The sequence below is a fragment of the Gastrolobium bilobum genome, unplaced genomic scaffold (genome assembly GCF_033153095.1).
Source record: "Gastrolobium bilobum isolate Gb01-03AN ecotype WA unplaced genomic scaffold, APGP_CSIRO_Gbil_v1 utg9634, whole genome shotgun sequence".
NCBI lineage: Eukaryota > Viridiplantae > Streptophyta > Magnoliopsida > Fabales > Fabaceae > Gastrolobium > Gastrolobium bilobum.
In genome coordinates this window covers 202249-222121 of record NW_026897818.1, presented here as the reverse complement: position 1 = coordinate 222121, position 19873 = coordinate 202249, and the positions used below count along the sequence as shown (strand labels likewise).

At 32.9% G+C, this 19873-nt stretch overlaps 4 protein-coding genes across 7 annotated transcripts; 3 read left to right on the top strand and 1 right to left on the bottom strand.

Moving 5' to 3' along the window:
• Positions 1-6887: 6887 nt before the first annotated feature.
• LOC133310590 (uncharacterized) lies at positions 6888-10641 on the top strand. Of its 2 annotated transcripts, none has more exons than XM_061511549.1 (9): positions 6888-7093; positions 7265-7341; positions 8679-8907; positions 9026-9180; positions 9305-9350; positions 9436-9527; positions 9692-9788; positions 9989-10045; positions 10289-10641. In XM_061511549.1, the coding sequence occupies exons 1-9, from the start codon at positions 6950-6952 to the stop codon at positions 10448-10450; spliced, it is 1059 nt and encodes a 352-aa protein (XP_061367533.1). In that variant the 5' UTR covers positions 6888-6949; the 3' UTR covers positions 10451-10641. The 2 variants fall into 2 exon arrangements, with proteins under 2 accessions (XP_061367533.1, XP_061367534.1); XM_061511550.1 differs by having other exon boundaries at positions 6974-7093; positions 7260-7341.
• A 1415-nt stretch (positions 10642-12056) lies between these two features.
• On the top strand, positions 12057-19328 carry LOC133310596 (ras-related protein Rab7). Of its 2 annotated transcripts, none has more exons than XM_061511557.1 (7): positions 12057-12236; positions 12631-12657; positions 12780-12879; positions 13645-13791; positions 13887-13967; positions 14182-14327; positions 18529-19328. In XM_061511557.1, exons 1-7 carry the CDS (start codon positions 12184-12186, stop codon positions 18629-18631), a joined length of 657 nt encoding a protein of 218 aa, XP_061367541.1. In that variant the 5' UTR covers positions 12057-12183; the 3' UTR covers positions 18632-19328. The 2 variants fall into 2 exon arrangements, with proteins under 2 accessions (XP_061367541.1, XP_061367542.1); XM_061511558.1 differs by lacking the exon at positions 18529-19328 and adding an exon at positions 14471-14893.
• LOC133310609 (uncharacterized) lies at positions 16287-16952 on the top strand. The gene has a single exon (XM_061511571.1). It carries the CDS (start codon positions 16290-16292, stop codon positions 16800-16802), a length of 513 nt encoding a protein of 170 aa, XP_061367555.1. The 5' UTR covers positions 16287-16289; the 3' UTR covers positions 16803-16952.
• Positions 17789-19824, bottom strand: LOC133310595 (glyoxylate/hydroxypyruvate/pyruvate reductase 2KGR-like). 2 transcript variants are annotated; one of them, XM_061511555.1, is made up of 2 exons: positions 19358-19824; positions 17789-18483 (listed from the first exon to the last, which is right to left on the bottom strand). In XM_061511555.1, exons 1-2 carry the CDS (start codon positions 19765-19767, stop codon positions 18003-18005), a joined length of 891 nt encoding a protein of 296 aa, XP_061367539.1. In that variant the 5' UTR covers positions 19768-19824; the 3' UTR covers positions 17789-18002. The 2 variants fall into 2 exon arrangements, with proteins under 2 accessions (XP_061367539.1, XP_061367538.1); XM_061511554.1 differs by having other exon boundaries at positions 17791-18521; positions 19345-19824.
• Positions 19825-19873: the final 49 nt, after the last annotated feature.

Sequence of the window (19873 nt, the reverse complement as noted above, 5' to 3'; positions counted from 1 at the left end):
TTTTCTTTCTTTCGGAATGAATTCTCTCGTGGTAACAAAATTATGTCATTTTTTGCTCTCATTCAAAGTTTTTCTTTTTAATTTTAATTTTATTAATTGTTTATATGTTAAAGAAATATAAAATCATTAATATAATATCACTCAATAAGTTAAAATTTGTGAAGTTAATATAAGTATGTGAGTCTGATGCATTATTTATTCTTCAAACTCAATAAATTCTCATGCGAAAGATCTTATTAAAAATATAAAATTATGGAATAAGTTATTCTACCTACTATTTTTTCTTTTTTCTTTTTTCTATTACTCTCCAATACCGTTAGATCAGAATCTCAAGAAGAGAGAGGAAGATAAATGTTAGTTAAGATTCTGATCTAACACTATTAGAGAATGATAAACAAAAGTAGACAGAAAAAAAAAATGATAAGTAGAATAACTTATTCCTAAAATTATTAATAAAATCTGACAAAATATGTGAACTGAATTCATATACGGCCAATGTACTAACAATGCATACATTTGCCATGTTGGGGCATTAAATGTGGTGTACTGACGCACGCATGATGGGTCCAAGCCAACATCCCCACTGCATGCCACCCAATTGAATCCATTGTTATTGTGTCTGGGCCATTAACCAAGTATTTGTCCACTCTAAGAAAACAACCCGGTAACTGCTGGTACACAATCATATGCAAAATGTCCAAGTTTCCCTCACCAAGTACAACGTAGCATTAAGCAGAGGAAAACTGAAGATAGCGATCCTCAAATGAGATTCATATGTAGATTAATTAAATAGTTGTAATTGATGAGTCTTGGAGAAATGGGATGAGATGGGTTCAGGAATTGAAAATGTTAAAGGACCTGGATTAATTCCGATTTATACACAGAGTGTTGTTCACGCTAGTTCCGACACCTTAGCATCAACGAAATATTTATTTGATCAAGGAAGAAGGGTATTAATATCAATATTTATAAATGGCTTTAGTGATTCCACAACATCTCATTTTATTTATAGGAAAAATGTTTCTTATTTTAAAGATCACAACTTTATATCATTTTAAATTTTAAATGAAAACATACATTTTACTCTTTATTTATTTATTAAAGATTAAAAAAGGAAATTACAACCTCATCTCTCATTGAAAACGCCGAATTATATTTATAGGTTTGATGTTTGTCATTTTAAATGATATAAGTTATGTCATTTTAGGAGAGAGATAGACACAGAAAAACGGAAATCATGGGAGAGAGAAAATGAGTGATTTTTTTAATTTAAAATTCAAATTTTCTGTGTCTGTATCTCTCTTAAAATAACATAACTTTCTGTCATTTAAAATGACAAACACTTTTCCCTATATTTATTTATTCTTTTACTCCTCTAGTTAAAAGCTGTGTAAGAGTTTAACGAAGGAGTTGCTTGTGTAATTTAAAATTCTAAAAACATACATATAGGCTTTGAAAATATGGTATTTTTCAGATTAAAAAAAGAAAATATATAGTCATATGCCACATGTGGGGCAAGAATAATATTTTAGAAGTGCTGCAGGTGACTAATATAAGAAGCAAGAAAATGATGGATTGTCTAATTGTCATCTATTTCATATTTGGTTGGTGTTATTTTATTATAAAGTATGATCTTGGAGAGTACCATTTCAATAAATATTTTTTAAATTTCCTTGTTCAGTTTCCTCCTAATTAGCAGATGCCACAAACAATTTAAAATAAGATACACTTTTGTTTTAATTTAAATTGTAGAGAAAGTTATTATATAGGTGACCTATGTTTAATCTAATAATAAATTTAGATAATATGCTAACGAAATTTTTTAATATTCACATTTTTTATGAATAACTTGCTAGGATTATAGTATTTCTAATCAAGCATTTTAAATGTTTCCTTTTTGTGTCATTAAGTTAACATATCTCCATCAGTTAAATTAGTCAAAACTGTGACAAAACTGTTGAGATGTCTTCTCCTTTTTCTTTTTTCTTTTCTTTATTATGTTTTGATAGTTTTCTTTTACACTTACCGTGACATGTCTTGTTCAATTTACGAGGAATCAATTAATGAACAATTGTACATATTTAAGTGTATAAAGCAAAGAATTGTTGTTCTTAAGTTCTTAAATCTCAAGTTATGAAGTAAACCATCTATCTTGGCGATGCCATTTCTTTTACCTCCTGTGCTTATAAAAATGTGTAGAATTGAACCTAATGATCTTTCGTCAATGTTATAAACAAAATATTTCAAAACTGACGAATTGGAGCACCGGTGCGTTGTTATTTTCTTAGTTAATAATAGTTAATAGTCTTTGAATATTAATATTATCTTCTTTAGAATCTCTATCTCCATTTGCATTGGAATTGAAGATAATATTTGTTTAAATTTAGAATCTGTTTCTCAATTTGCATGTATTTTCACTTTTTTTAAACAATAATAGATTAGTTAATTATGAATGTTGGTCTAGACATGAATTCCAAAAGTATTGAATTGTTTATCGACAACAATGGATTAAATTATTATCATCAACAGTAATATGTTATTGGCATTGCCTAAGACGGTGCTATTAATTTGTCATTTCCTTTGTACGCTATCATTAGAGGTTGAATTTGGTAAACTAAAATAATGATATTTGATATTCAGTATATTCATATAGATCTTAAAAATATGGGCAGAAAATACTTTCTTACCTAAAACCTTACCAAATCATCAAGTTAAAGCGATCGATTGGAACCATTTTTTTTTTCCCTTGCATACTTTTCGAATTATTAGACGTACTTTAGCTTCATCTTTTAAGCCCAAGGTTTTTTTTTTTTTTTAATCTATTTATTCATTTTTTCTAAACATTAATAAACACATAGCCTGACGGATAGAGAGTTCCAAATGTATACACACAACATCAAACTCAGTCCCATTGAGATTTGAGGTAAGAAGAAATAAGAGAAACTAGAGGATATTAATATTTATTACAACATCAAAATCCAAATGATTCTTCATAAGCTTAGCTGGCAAGAAAGGCTCGATGTTGTATACCACCTTGGGCAAATATAAAGCTTCAATAAATGGTATTTAATATTATATTATGTGTTAATTATTTGATTTATTTTAGAGAATTTGATAATGTTGGGCTGGTAGGGGGAGCCTAGTGGACCATGAGTTAAATTACGCCAACCATGATAAATTTGTAGTGCTGCTGTTGTATTAAAGATTCAGTGCATCCCACCAATAGAAATATTACATGTCAGTCAAAATTCTCTCTCCTCTGCCAATTTTTTTTTCTCTCCTCTGATGTGGAATGCTCACATTGGTAAAATGCACTGAATATAAATGCAATAGATGCACTTAAAATTTATTCGCCAATCCCATCAAATGGATCCGACACTATATTTTTTACCCTAAAATTTCAAGATATTGAATTCATGAATTCTTTCATTTATATGAATTTCACTTAATTTATTATTAGCCCATATAAGATTTTATTACACTTGAATATCTAAGATGTTGGTTCATTAGTTAGTTACTAGTTTGGTTAAAACATGAGTCTGCTTCCCAAAAAAAAAAAAAAAAAACATGAGTCGTGCTATATGAGAATTCCTTTACATATAAGCTAACGGCGCAACGTGTATATAGTATATACAACTTTTCCATTTAATTAGTCAATTTCATATATTTATTTATCATTTTGTTTCAATTCTGTCTTTAGTTCTGGCCATAAATCATTGGAATATTTCCGGTTTGGTATAAGAACAAAAATAAGGATGAAAAATTCATCAACCAACATAAGGATGAATTGATATGCATTTAAGCATAATGTCAGAGGTTTGAACTTTGAATCCTATAATAATCACTTTAAAAGGACTTTATTTATGCACTATTCCTGACTCAAAGTTTCATGAATTATTACCAGTATTATTATTATACCAAAAATAAATAAATGAATATATAAAAGACGAGCAAGTAGCGTGTCCATTCCAGTTCATTTTGTTTATTTAGAACTTCGTGGAGCCCTTATCATTTTAGAAAACGACGCAAAAACATGCGCCTACGCGTTTTAAAAAACGGGTTTGGCCCAATAATAGTCATAAATAATTGTAATTAAATAAAAGGCCCAGAGGCCTAAACACAACTGGAAAAATGAAAATAGGGAAATGCATCAAGTAGAAGCAGCATGGCCTTCTAGATACAAAATTGAAACAATCAAATCAAGCCTCAACAGTACGAAGCTGAAACAATATGTTCGGATCTTCATTTTTGTAAGCCCAATTTGTTAATGGTTTAACGTGGAACACCTATTTATTTATTGAATTATATTTATCTTATGTTGCATAAAATAAACAAGCTTCTTACATATAAAGTAAAAGTTGGTTCCACATCTATTTTTTTTCTTTTCTCTTATATGTGAGTCCCACTCGTAATTTTATGTCTATAACATGAGATAACACTTTTTTTACAACATAAGATAAATATAATTCTTATTTATTTATTTATGAGTAATATGACTCTCCCCCACATGAGGAGATTTTTTTTTTCTTATCCACATTCATCGAAAATTGCGCCTATATATTTTTTTCTTTTTTCGGGTCTCACGCTTTATTGGGCACGCAGGGGAAAAATCGTGCTGGAGAAGAGTTATATTACTCATTATTTATCACTATTATTCATGAATTTCTTGAATCTTGCATGAGTCAGTTCATATTTTTTGTAATATTTATTTGGAATTAATATTTCTCATATTGTATGAAATAAAAATTATCTCTTACATACATATAAAAATATGTGTGATCCATGTGGCGTCATATAAGATGAAAAGAGAGAAAAAAATATAGATCTCATATACTTTTATGTGTGTGTAGAAAATAACATGAAAAATATCAATCTCTATTTTTTCGAAAAAGTAATACTTCATATTGCACTTACTTATCAGAATATGAACAACAGCAGAAAAAAAAAGGATGCTAAAATTCTTTCATTCCCTTGATTTGGTCTTTGTGTTGGATTTAATTTTTATACCAACCACATATCCTTTTTCCAGCCTTTTATTTTTTCTGTAATAGTTTGGAAAAAAAAAATGTTTTTGTAGTTTGAGAAAATTGCCCTTATTCAATAGTTTGAGAGACAAAGCATGGAGAGTTTGAGATTTTACAGCTTCACTATGCATAGCAATATGAAACCAATTATGGAGGAGGTGGTGTTTGTTTGCATAGAACTGAAATAAAAATAAATGTTTACCAATGATGACAAATGGACATAAAGATTGTATCTTCAAACATTTGATTGGTTAGGATGTGAAGGAAACTAGTTTTGTTAGTGAGTTTGTTCACCTAAAGTCTTGATTCTCTTCTGATGACCACCTTCATCTACCATATCAAGGCCCGGCTGCCTTCAAAATAGGCTTAAATAGAACATTAAATGTTTTTCTTAACCAACAATAAAAATGTCCAAATTTAGATAAAATCCTTTAAGTGTTGATAATACTATTTTTAAATAAAAATATGGCATGAATATTATTTTTAACACCTTAACTTTACTAACTTTAAAAAATAGAATGAGGTGACAAAGACTAACATACATGTCATATTTTTATTAAAGAACAATACCACAACGTAATTTGTCTAAGTTTTATAAAAATAAAATAAAATAAAAAGTGCTTCTCTATAACATATCCAAGTAACTTTAACAAAGTCAACACCCCGTTGCCTAAAACTTGCAAATTAGTTGGTCAAGTGTATTACCAACATCACTTCCTTCCGATATTGATTTGGTGAGTTTTGTCGTTTTATTTAAAATCAAATAAAATGACAGACAAATTTCGTGAGCAGCAAAGTGAAATACTTCTTGTTTTTATTTTGTTTGTATTTTTATGTGTGATATAAATGGTATTTCGAAAAAAAAAAGTAACTAACTAATAGTAAAGTATGAGAATTTCATTTCATTTTATTTTTAAAAAATAGTAAGGTATATTTAACTTGTGTTACATATCTAATCAACTGAAAATTCAAAAGCGGGTAGCGGACAAATGATTTTAAGTGCTCTTCACGACTACACGTCCTCTTCAACGCTTTTATGAGTTATGACCGATTGCTAAGTGTTTTTTTTTTTTTGGAAATATTTCAATCGGTTCATCGTTTCGCAACTAATTCGACTCGGAGCGGGTCCAGGATTAAGGCTTTAAACTTCTTTCAAATGTGGTACTGGGAGAATTCGAACACATGCTCTCTCCCCATCTCTGCTCAGCTTCTATGCGTCAACTGAGCTACCACCATTTGGTATATTGCTAAGTGTTAATGCTAAGTCTTTGAACTATGTCTTCTTTCTTATCCATTTAACAAACATTTAATTAATTAATTATAATAATTTCTCCAAAAAAAAAATGTTTGTATGGATAATCTTTTTGCATTCCAAAAACTCGGAGTGGTTTTGTTGCATGACTCCACTTTGCACCAAAGATAGTTACACCCACCATTTTTCTTTCCCCGAAACCTGGCCCATCAACTTTGCATTTTAATACAAAGGCTTAATTAATTAAACCCATCTCCATTCATTCCCCATAATCATAACCTATTGTTACCGTAACTTATCATGCTTTTGCACCAAATTAATAATTGGGTTGGGTCAAATACAATTTTAAACAAAAAAACAAAAAACAAAAAACAAAAATAAATTCAAGTGCCGCTCATTTACTCATAAATCGCTTTAATTAGTTTTAAATAAGTGGCAGCAGCCGCACCACATGATTTACTGAAAAATCAAAGTTTGATTAATGAACTGAAATAATTTAATTATGGCTTTGACACGTTTGAAACGCTAAGTGCCACGATTCAGACGTGTGCAACGCTCCAGCGTATAAAATGCGCACTATAGTTGCAGCACAACAGAACGAGTGCACTTAACATAACAGTTAAAAACTGAATACGAAATCGCCGGCGGAGAAACACAACTTTCCGGTAACCAAATGGTGATGACCGGCGACGGTTATGGTATCGGAGTGGACGAATCGTATCGTTCGCTTCCGTCCCTCTACTTGACCTTCTTGTCGATCTGGTTCGTCTCTGCTTGCTCTTGGACCGCTTACACCTATAAAAGCCGCCATTTTCAGGTTCTTCGTTAATCATCTTCACTTTTGTTTAATCGACATGATTTTTTTTTTTGTATCGTTGCGTGTTGTTTGATTGTTTTGGATTTTTGATTGTTTCGTGCTTTTATACTTTGTGATTTTGAAACGGTTTCGTAACTGCTTTGTTATTGTGATGTTGTTTTGCTAGAGCAGTGGAATAAATTGCAGTGGACACTTACTTCGGTTCCGTTGATTAAAGCATTGCAGCTCATGCTATCCTTCCTCTTCTGGTAGGTTTTTGTTTTTGTGGCTTGTTGAATACTGTACTGGAATTTTTGGCGTTGAAGTTAAAGATATGTGTATTTTGGTTTTGATATTTGAATTTGGATGGCATTATCTTTCAGTAAGTTTAGACAAGGATTTGTTAGTATTAATTAATTGTTTCATAGTTATGAAGAGCAGGTAATTCTTGTCTCAGTTGATAGTTCAGGAGACAAATTAAGTGTATGTTTGGAGGCAAAGAAGGGGATACCGAATTTTTTTATTTTAAGTAAATTTTTCATTTGATTGAGAATCATTACTTTATGCTTAATAAACATTTTGTAATTCTCTATTTAGAAACAAAAATTTAACCTCCACATCTTGAGCCAAAACCTCAAAAAAGCATTGGATTTATATGTCTTTCCTCTTCTATATTCATCACTTTGTACTTGTTCGCCCAATTTTTGACTCACACTTGAATTCCTAATAATTCAATTTCCAACGCATAAGACTATATAGGAGAGTACTGTACTTTTCGGAATACTTGTCTGGATTAGGGCGTGGAAATACATAGATATATTTGTTGTAGGCACGACTATATTGATAGAATATTTGCAACTGAAGGACGACAGACACTGATGGGAAAAGGCAAATAACTTGATAAAATTGAGGTGCATTAGATGTGAGGTTGTGCAAGCCTTCTCATATGTACATGTTTGAACTTACAAGTTGTTCCATTTAGCTGAACGTATGTACCTGTTTTTATGCATAAAGGACACATGGATTAATCCTGTAGAAAGTTATTGACAGGGAGAGGGGACAGTGCTCAAATTATAAACCTGAATTTTGAAGTGTATTTGTCGAATTGCCCCTGTAATGGAGAGCTAATTACATCATAAAGCAGTTTATTATGAAAGTGGTAGTTTATGAGGTCCTGAGGGTGAGCTTTGGAGTAACGGTAAGATTGTTTCTTGTGATCGGAAGGTTGCGGAACGAGTTTGAGAGACAGCCTCTTTGCAAAAATGTAAGAATAAAGTTGTGTATAATTGACCCTCATCCTTATCCTCAAAAGTCGGTAAGCCTTGTGCACCACGAGGTTTGCCTTTTTAGTTTATGAGGTTCATTGTATATCAAAGTCAATTCCATCTTTTATTTAAGAATGATTTTTCTCATTGTAAGGTAGCCCCATATGTATAAATGAGTTTGAAGATGATTCTCCGTGCATTTTTAGTGTGAGACTGGACAAGGCTTGGCATACTTCGAAGCTTGTTTGAAACAACACATCCTAGTAGTGTGAACTTTGTAAAATTGTATTTGTTGTCTGCAAAAATTTACTTCATTGGTTTTGGTGACACCATTCTTGCAGGTATTCATGCTTCAACTTCCAGGCATGCTCTTTGTGGATGTCATTTGGGGTGTATGTAACAGGGGTGCTATTTCAGACAGCTGCTTTTGTCTCCTTTTTGCTCATTTCTCATGGTTACTGCATCATGTGTGAGCATCTTTCTTTAAATGAACGCCGTTCGACTGCCGCTCTTGCATGTGTCTTTTACTTGACTCTAGTTGGTTACAGGGCTTGTGTGCCATACTTCACTGTGAGTTTCTTACCTGGTCTATGTAATATGCAGTTTAACTGGTGAAACTGCTATTTTTGTGATTTATAATAAGAATGCATGGTTCTTTGAACTAATTAATAATTGACCAAATGTACAGGTGCTTCTGCTACTAAATTATTTTATTTCATTCTATATAATATTCCACCATATATCCCAAAACCTACTAGTATTGCGAGAACAATTGAGCATTATAGAAAATGAGGATGTTCAGGCAATGCACGATGCTGTTTATAAGAAGTACACAATGTTCAAGTAAGTGCCACACATTTGAGAAGTGTATATGAGTAATTTCTTGCCAAAAGTCAGATATATCTCTGCGCATGCAAACAAGAATTCATACTTAATTCGTCCACATGCTTTCCTTTACTTTGTGCAGGAAATTTCAGGGTGCAATGCAGATAGTAGCAATGGCAGAAACTATGGTATTTTATTTGGGTTTCATTTAGTAAATTTTCACGAACAATAATATATATAAATATCTGACTTTGAAAAGCTCATTAATTTTAGATATATATGAACATGGATGACTCTTCAGAGAATTACTGGCTTCGCTTAATGATCAGAGAATGGACACAGTTCTGCATCTTTGTGTACATTGGGTATGCTTGTCTGTGTTCCAGTGCTAGAACATTCAATTCTGTGAAATTTATAAATTTCCCTAACAAAAGAAGCACTTAGTACAAGAAAACTATTTATGATTTGCCCCCAATTATTTGTCCATTTCTAACATTAACCAGTTCTTAATCTATTCCTTTACCTACAGATGGATTTTTAGGTCACAAGATTTGGCACCACACTTCTCTGTTATGCCTTCCACAAAGTGTAAAGACGAGACTCTGGTGCCTCCCATCTATAGAATTGTAAGTTATCTATCATCGAAACTTGCAGAGGTCAAGTTGCCAATTAAATTTATTATTGAAACATACTCTCTCGGATCAGCTTAGACTGTTAGGGCTCATTCCCATATTCAAAGCAGATAATTGAAGAATTAATCTATTCTAGATTTTTTTTATAGAATATTATTCTCTTTTCTGACTACACTTTGCACCTTGGTGTGCAGGAAATGGATGCAGCAACGTTCAAAGAATTTAGTAGTCATGAATGGCACATTGGGGTGGTAAGTGTTACACATGCTCTCACATTCTTTAGTTGGACAGTTTACTAATTTAGTGGTATTCTGATTCATTCTTAAAACATTATTCCAAGCATTGAATCCTCTACAAAGACGCGCAAGTTTGTTAATTTGTATAAGATTTCGGTGACTTCTGTTATTCATTCATTTATTTATTTATTTACTGATACACTCATTATAAGTTCAAATAATTAAAATAGGTTCATCTTAATTTTTATGCCTGTGTAGCCAACTTCAACTACTCATGAAGAAAGCTCCAAAGATGAAGTTATAGTAATAATTCAGCATCCTCGTGCACAGAGACTAAGAAAGCCCGATGCTTTTTCTCATAGCGCTGACTGTTTTGTTGTGTCAGATCTCAATACAAATTCATCTTCATGCCAAATATAACAAATGAATGGGTACGATGGTTTATTTATGTTTAATTATCGCACCACCACTTCTTTTTTGCTCAGTTTAGGAACCAGGAGTTAAGGGTAAAATAGTGAGTTTTAGCTCGTTTACCACAGGGTAGTGACAGCTGCAAATATGTATCAATACATTTATCAAAGTAGTGATAAGTGTGTATATTCTTCTTGATTCCAGTGATGGTTACATTTATATTAATTAGTAATCGTGATTGTTCTCACGTAGTTAGCCTAAAATTAATGTTGTAAAGATACTCTGTCAAATATTAAAAAAAAAAAAAAAAAACTATAACATGAGATTACTATTCAAGACCTCCTACTATATTAAGAGATCATAACGTGTTTACAGTTAATTAACGATTTAAGTGAACTAGATCATCACTTACCAAAAAAAACAAAAAGTGAACTAGATCATATTATGCAATTTATTTTTGCGGACATAAAATTCTCTTTAATTGAATTAGGTGTAAACCAGTTGAATCGCAATATGTATAGTGTATATTAAAAAATAATTTAAAAATACATATTAAAATATTTTTTTAATTATTTGTTTTATTAATACAGATTTTTAGGTTGATTTTTTATTTTAAATCACAAATTAAGTCTTTATTTTTTTCCTTATTAATAATGATGTTTTAGATTTTTTTTAATTTGAATCTTAAATCAATTTTTGATTTTAATATTAAAAATTAAAAAATTTGATTTGATTTTCGTATCATATGATACACGATACATATCGTATTATATGACACAATATTGTATGTCAGATACAAATTCCTTTTCGCTATACCCCATGATACATATTGCTGCGCTTATAAATCGTATCGTGTATTGTAAGATACTAATAACTATAATATAAACTACAATTTTTTTTAACATAAGTATAAACTACAATTATAGGTTTTGAAAGTTTAGTCTCTGAAAAATAAATAATATCAATTCAATTCTTTCATAATAAAAAGGGAATGAAATTAACATCAATTTAAACCGTCAATAATAGAAACTAATATTAATACATTCTATTAAGCTTGTGGTATGTGATTAAAACAGTAATTTTGATATTATTTTTTATGATTAAGTGAAGAAATTGAGGTTACATCGTACATGTCTTAGAAGTAAAAAAAAATTATTCAAATCTTTCAAACTTCAAAGAAGAAAAATAAATAATTAAATATTGAATATAGATGAAGGTTATAATTACAATTTTTTTTTTTTTTTACAACCAATATCTTAACCGTTGATTTTCGTCCATCAACGGTTAAGATTTTCACAAATAAAATTTATTAATTAATTATTAATTTGCAATAAATCTTAACCGTTGATTGACGGAAATCAACGATCAAGATATTAATTGTAAGAGATTGTAAAGACTAATAAGTTGTAAGGATAATCTTTCTCTTGAATCTATTTTAGAAACAGTAATAAAAGTTTTTTTCTTCTTTTTTTTGAACAATAGTAATAAAAGTTAAAAGCGTAGTTAAATGAACAAGTTGTGGGCAATTTGGGAAATAAAAGAGTCACGTGCAGCAGCATCATAGTCATGGTCATGGCTGTCATTCGTTGTTTAGTTGGTAACTCACTCTTGTTCCTCCACCTGTCTTTCAAAACCTTTGTCGCGCAAAACGCTCAAGCAGATCACAAATTTTGGTTTCCAACTTTTCCCAGAATTTTTTTTCATTTTCGATTAAAACAAAGTTCCTCTTCTTATCTTCATCGATGGCATCTCGCCGGCGCATGTTGTTAAAGGTCATTATCCTCGGAGATAGTGGGTATGCTTCTACTTTTTTTTTTTTTTTTTTTTTTTTTAATTTCATGTTTTTTCTTATGAATTTAATCAACAAATGGGCGATATCATAGCATGGCCAGAGAAAAGGAAAAGGGTCGTTGCTTTTATCTTCGAAGTGTATATTTTTTAATTGAAATTTCCAATCTTTTGTTTGTTTTGCAAGCTAAAATTGGATTTTTGCTTTCAGGAACCTGGGATGTTAAGGATTAGAGGGAAAAAAAGGGAAATGATTAATAACTATGTCTTGATTTTTGAAAACATGGAATTTTTCTTATCAAAACATGCCTGTTTGATGCTATTGTATGTTTGAATTATTCACCAAGCTCTCTCTGCTGATTGGCATTTGTTTGATCTGTTTATGTTTTTTTTTTTGGCAGGGTTGGTAAAACATCACTGATGAATCAGTACGCCCAAATCTCGGATTTTTCTTTCAATTTTTTTTAATCTACTACTGGGAAGTGTTTGATGAATATCTTTTTATTTGATTTGTATTATCATGATCATTATTTTCTCTCCTTGCATATAGGTATGTGAATCGTAAGTTTAGTAATCAATATAAGGCTACCATCGGTGCGGATTTTCTTACTAAGGAAGTTCAATTTGAAGATAGGTTGTTCACATTGCAGGTGAGAGATACAAGAGCATACTATTTCTTTTTTGCATAAAATGAGGATATTGTAATGTACATTCTTTTATAATGTGTTCTCCAGTTTTGACTTAAATGACCCTGCCATTCTGCATTGAATTGAGCTATTACGATGATCAATTTCATTATCTCCTTGTATATAACCTATATCAGTTTTCACACAGCTCATGAATGTATTTTGTTCTGTAAATACTATTTTCTCAGATACACTGAATTCTTGTTACTTTTCAAATGAACGTAGCTTGAGTGTCTTTAATTCTCACAAGTAATTGAGTTTCATTATGAAGCTTAATATTCATTAATTTATAATATAAATATCTTCACTTCTTCCTCCTATATTTATAATATTTTTTCCTTGCAATTCTTTTGACATTGCAACTACATTATGGGTTTTCTTGTAATTGGTAGCTTTGTGGATTAAAATTTCTTTGCATTATCTTTCAATTTCATTTTTGTTGTGATTTTATGAAGTATGAAGCCTTTTGGCCGGTCAAGTGAAAAGGGTTACAATAAAAACAATGTCTGTATGATGTATAAAATGATGGCCATTGTGCATCATGACATCATGATATGTGACGATGGTTGGGGCAAGTGCTCGACACTTTGTACTGAATGAAAGAACAATGTTTGGTTGTTATTTTTTGCCATGATATTCATTGAATGGTTCTGTATTCTTCCATCTGTTTGAAGTATTTGGAAGAGAGATTAATCATCTAAGATTGACATGTTCTCACCGTACAAGCAGATTTGGGATACTGCTGGTCAAGAGCGGTTTCAGAGTCTTGGTGTGGCTTTCTACCGGGGTGCAGACTGCTGCGTCCTTGTTTATGATGTTAATGTCATGAAATCTTTTGACAATCTTAACCACTGGCGAGAAGAATTTCTTATTCAGGTAATTTTTTGTCATACTTTGGCTCTGTGGTAGGCATCTCTGTAACACCTTTATTAAAGAACAGCGAGAAACTCATGCAAATATTTGATTTTCAGGCTAGTCCATCTGACCCTGAAAACTTCCCATTTGTTGTCTTGGGAAACAAAATAGATGTTGATGGTGGGAATAGCCGAGTTGTAAGTTACTTCTCTCTTCATGACATAATTGCTTATTGACTGACCTTTATGAAAATTTTTGGAGTTCAATTATCTGTGGCAAATAGGCTTTCTGCTATAGTTGTGAGAAGATATGATATAAGCTACTCTCTTTCTTATATACATTCAATTATTCACCCTGTGTTGGGTGGTTAACTGTACATGTCTGCGTTCATTACAATCTATTATATTGCAGATTTCTGAGAAGAAAGCAAAGGCATGGTGTGCTTCCAAGGGAAACATACCATACTTTGAGACCTCTGCAAAAGAAGGATTTAATGTTGAAGCTGCTTTCCAGTGCATAGCAAAGAATGCACTCAAGAATGAACCTGAAGAAGAAATGTGAGTATTCCTTAGTTTTCTTTATGCATGTCATTTATTCATTAATGATTTACAATTTCTTAGTTTTAAATGTTTTAAGTGTAGCAGTTTACACTCACTCATCACAAGTATTAACTTTAGCTTATGTTTGATTATAATATCAGGTACCTGCCTGACACAATCGATGTTGGTGGCGGTGGACGACAACAGAGATCTACTGGCTGTGAATGTTAAGTAGAGAAAGTTCAGTGAACCAGCTTTGCTTGCTTGTTTGATGCCCAAAAGACAAGCTCCCCCCTCATTGATTATTAGCTAGCAAGTACTTTATTCACAATGTAAAACCAAGGACAAAAATTACATATTCTATTTTTTATCTCGCTAGTGGGTTAGATGTTCATCTTTCTTTTCTTTTTTAATCAAACTATTCCTCTTTATCTTTTATGTTTGTGTCCATTCTTCTACCTGATCAGGAAATGTATACTGAAAATTGTTCCCTGTACGGTCATGAGTTTATGACATTGAGGTTGTTAGTTTAGGCATGGCTTTAAATTGTGTATCAAATATTAAATATTGTGGTGCTTGGTGTTCCCCCACCTTCTTTTTTGACCCTGCCTCCCTTGTTTTTTATTCCCTCCTCCCTTTTTCAAAGGTTCTCATTTTAAGTTTCAATACAGAAGATTCTTAAAGGTGCTGGATATTCCTCCAGTCTGGAAAGGGCTCGTTATGGATTTCCATAAACTTAAAAAAAGACAAATTAGAAAAATACCATTTCTGTGATTGGGTGAGAAAAAATCCTTGAAACTTCATAAAATTTAGGGCTTGTTTTAAATCTGTTCTAGAAAACAGTTTTTTGATTTTCAGAAGAAAAAAAAATTCGTTTGGTAAAGCTTGTTTTGAAAACTAAAATTAAAAATTGTAGTAGATGTTTTTTTTTTAATCAAATTTAAAGAACATATTTGAGTTATTTTTGTTTTTTATTTTGGTTTTTAACTTTCAAAACAAAACAAAAAAAAATCATAAAAAAACTCATATTTCTATAACTATTTTATAAAATAACTTTAAGAATAAAAAAATAAGAACGCAATCAAATAAGTTCTTAATCTGTTAGGGGTGAGATCCGTGTGATCTAGTGAGGCCGTAGTATAAATTAAAGCTCAACTATGGAGTAATGGTAGATCTCATACGAACATTGAGAATAAAGGGATATGTGGGTATGGTGATTTTGAGGTTAAAGTTTAGCAGAATAACAACAATGATAAGTAGTGTGTAAAAACTACTAAATTTCATAATATAAAAATATTTATAATTTAAATTTCAAAATCATCTTTTGAATGGTTGATATGATGTCATGTGCGAGCATATTCTTAGTGTTACAGGAGTACCTATTATGAGTACCTACTTTTTTTTATTAAAAATAAGAAAAAAAATAAAATTCAGATGCCAATAACCATAAATGAGCGGGCGAAAAAAATAAAATTAAATGTTATTTTCTTCTTTAATTTTAGTAAAGTTGCTGAATCTTCAGTATTGAAGATATTTTCGCCATGTACATTGTTCAAAAATTAATTTTGTATTTGGAAAAATATTTATCCTTTTAAAGGACATAAAATTATATTATTTTAAGTGAAAGAAAGATATAAATTAATATTTTTTATTTAAAATTTAAATTAAAAAATCACTCACTTTCTCCATTCAATGATTTTCATTGTTTGTGTCTTTCTTTCACTTAAAATGACACAATTTTATGTCCTTTAAAAGGAGAACATCAAACCCTTTTTATAATTATTCAAATTTAAAAATGTGAAGTTGAGCGATACACACGGGCCAGGTTTCGCTGAGAAAACAAACTTTTGTTGGCAGAAAAGCCCAATATCCCGAAAGCCCACAAAGGGCCCACGATGCAAATCGCCGCCTCAATCGGTGCCGAACTGAACATATTATAGGATACAGATTATGAAATTAGGGTTCAAAAATCAAAATTGGATGGAGTCCACCAAGGAACAATCCGGATTGCTGCACCAGATACTACCTCCGCGCCTAGAAGACGCAGGTCTCGAAGATCCTGCACTTCCACCGGAATCCATCCATGAAGCATTTCTCAAAGCCGCCACCGCAGTGAAATCACGCGCCGCCTCTATTTTCTCCGTCACGGACGACGAAAACGACGCAGATTGCGTCAATGATCCGTGGCCCACCGGCAATGACGCCACCGACGCCGTCGTGGGAATCGAGCTGGAAAATGAGCCGTCGGGACCCTGCACCGTCTTGAAGGGGTGCGAAGCGGTTGCCGACGAAGTCAAGGTCGGTGGCGGTGGCGTGGAGGAGGTGGTGGTGTGTGAAGGAGTGAAATTGGGGGAAGAAAGTGAAGCATGTGTGGATGAGTTGCAAGGGTTGGGTATAAAAGAGAAAGATGATGTGAAGAACGGTGGTGTTGGAGGGGAAGAAGAAGAAGAAGAAAAAGAGAAGAAACCTACCTTGGTTGAAGGCTTTGTGTGAAAAGCTAATAATATCTTTCTGTTTGTTGGGTTGGTTTTGTTCGTTCTGTTTCTGTACCCAATTGTTAATTATCCTAAATTTGTACTTTCTTCTCTATAATAGCAATATGGAGAGTCTTCTTCAAAGTTCTAAATTTTTAATGTTTTGAATTCACAGATTATCTCTGTAATTATTAATTGAGATTTTGGTGTACAACACATTTTTTGATACGGAAAACTAGTAGTTATCCAATATCCATGCACTCATCAGTATCATACTCTCTCTCTCTCTCTCTCTCTCTCTGGGAAACCAGAAGTTTAGGCCATAAACAGCAACTCAGTGCATTGAAACGATCATGTCATAGTATCAACCTAGATAGCAACACATTTCAATAGTAATTTAGAGTGCAAAGAGGAGTCAATCAATTTCAAAGTAATAACTGACTTTCATTGTCAATTGCTAGTTACACGTTAATAAATAATATACATTTGCACTAGAACTTGTAAAGATGTTATTGTAACTACTTATCATATGACAGATGCAAAACTACGGGGATGTATTGGAGTTCCCATATTATGCCTAGAATTAGTTGCACTAATGTGTGTTAGTTTTGCACCTTAATGAATTATAACCCCAATGTTTTATTAATTATGAAAGTTCCATCTGCAAAATTAGGAAACTTTTACATCATTGGCTCGGTTAGTCTTAACCATTTGGTGTATCGTTTCGAGGGGGAGGAAAAAGGAAAATTGATAGGAGGAAAAATCATCTTCTCCATAGAAATTAATGTTTCTATTGTAAAAAAAATTTCCTGTTAAAAATAAATGAATTCTATTATAAAGAGGGAAAAAAAAATTATTGTGAGTCCTACATATATTTTACTGGGCCCCACTAATTGGTTTTGTCAGCCGCCGGGGGGAGGGGGGGGGGGGGGATTTTTTTTCTCCTGTGACAAACTATTAACCCTAAAATTTGAACCTAACATAATAAATTAAGTTATTTCACAAAGTTATTCCTATACCAATATGTGCTAAAGTTCTGCCAATCCAGATTAATAATCTGATCAAGATGTCACAGGATGAATATGAACTGAATCATTCTTTACAATCGTTAAAGCTCCGATATAGATATCAAAGAGCTCTCACAATCATCAATTTCCATATTACAAATTATTGACTGATGCTAATGTAACTGAATGCAGACCAACCGATCTTACGTTGACTAAACCAAGGGAGTTAACAGTGGCTTTCCAAGGAAATGAGCCTCCAGGTTTCCAATAACAAGATCAGCCATTGCAGTTCGAGTTTCTACTGTGCCGCTTCCAACATGAGGCAACAAGACAACGTTTTCTAACCCAAATAGCTCTTCAGGAACATGAGGCTCATTTTCAAACACATCAATCCCAGCCCCACCTAAACGACCTTCAAGCAATGCTGAGACCAGCTCACGTTCATCAACATGCTTACCACGCCCAATGTTAATTAGAACACCCTTGGGACCCAGTGCATTCATGACCTCCCGATTGACGATGTGATGGGTTTCCTCTGTAAGAGGGCAAGCAACAACTAGTATATCGCAGTTGGATGCTAGCTCAACAACACTTGGATAGTACTTGTATTTTGAATCTCGTTTTTCAGTTCTAGAGTAGTAACATATTGAACAGTTAAATCCTTCAGCTCTCTTGGCAACTGCTGTGCCAATCCTTCCCAGCCCAATAATGCCAACAGTTTTCCCAGAGAACTGGAAGGAAAACACGCAAGGTGAAAATTAATTCCCTGTCGGAAAAAGATGGTGGGGGGGGGGGGGGGGGGGGGGGGGGGGGGGGGGGGGGGAATACTAAAAGAAAATAAATTAGAAGTATAAAATAGATTTTAAATTAGCATGATATGATACAGGTAAATCCTTAAGATTGAAGCTCAGTACTTCTTACAACATGATGATAGACCATTGGTGTGCAATTTCAAATTGAGTTTTTCACCGCCATTCTGAAAGTCATACAAAACTATCTAAAGAGAGGTAATGACAAAAGGATCATAAAAGAATGCTATGTTCACATTAATTGTCTATTAAGTTAGGTGTGGGATTTTCTCTAGGTGTAATAAAAAGAGCTTCTGAGATGATGAATGATGATAATAAGATAAAGACAATTGGTTCTTTGCATATGCAGAACGAAGCTAAGTAGTGAGTGCATGTGGCAGTCACCAAAGCTCACTGATTAACACTATATGTTCTTATGACAATTCTCCTCACAGTAACACAATTGTGAGCAAAGAGCAGCTATCAAAGAAACCATGGGCATGGCACGCCCATAAAAATGCATGAATATCAGACAAAACGAAACGTTTCTAATCCTCTGTATCATTAAATTCTGATTCATGCTCTTCATAAGACAACACAAAACTGATAAATGAGAAGATAAGCAACATATCCGCAGAGTGAGATACCAAAAAAGTGGTAAGTAACAGTTTCATGTATCAGATGTTCAGTGAGGAAATTGATCGAACACATGGCATCCCAAAAAAGAAAAAGAAGAAAAAAAAAGGGAATAAAAACTGTTTGTTACCTTAGTGGTCAACTTGTAATCACCTTGTTTCCATTTTCCACTTCTGACGTAGCGATCGCACTCGCAAATCCTCCTCAAGAGTGCGAGGATCAACCCGATGGTCAAGTCGGCGACATCATCGGTCAACACGTCAGGCGTGTTGGTCACGCGAATCCCTTTCTCCTTGCACTTCACCAAGTCAATCTTGTCCACGCCCACGCTGAAGCTCGACACGATCTCTAACTTCGGCAACGCATCGATCAGCTCCGCGTCGGCGCCGGCGTTCGAGCTTCCGACGACGGCGCGGATGGTGGTGGCGTGGTCGTTGAGGAGCTTGGCCTTCTGCGGGTAATCCCATACCCGGAAAAGCTTGTAGCGCTTATCCAACTCTTGTTCCAGGTAGGTTAACCCTTGGACCACAAGGAGTACACCAATGGTTCCCATTTTACCGCGAATTAGGGTTCGAGTTTCGAAAAAATGGGAGTTACAGAAGGTTCGATTGTGAGTCAACGAGAAAGCTAATGATTTTGCAGATAAGATTCTATTTAAA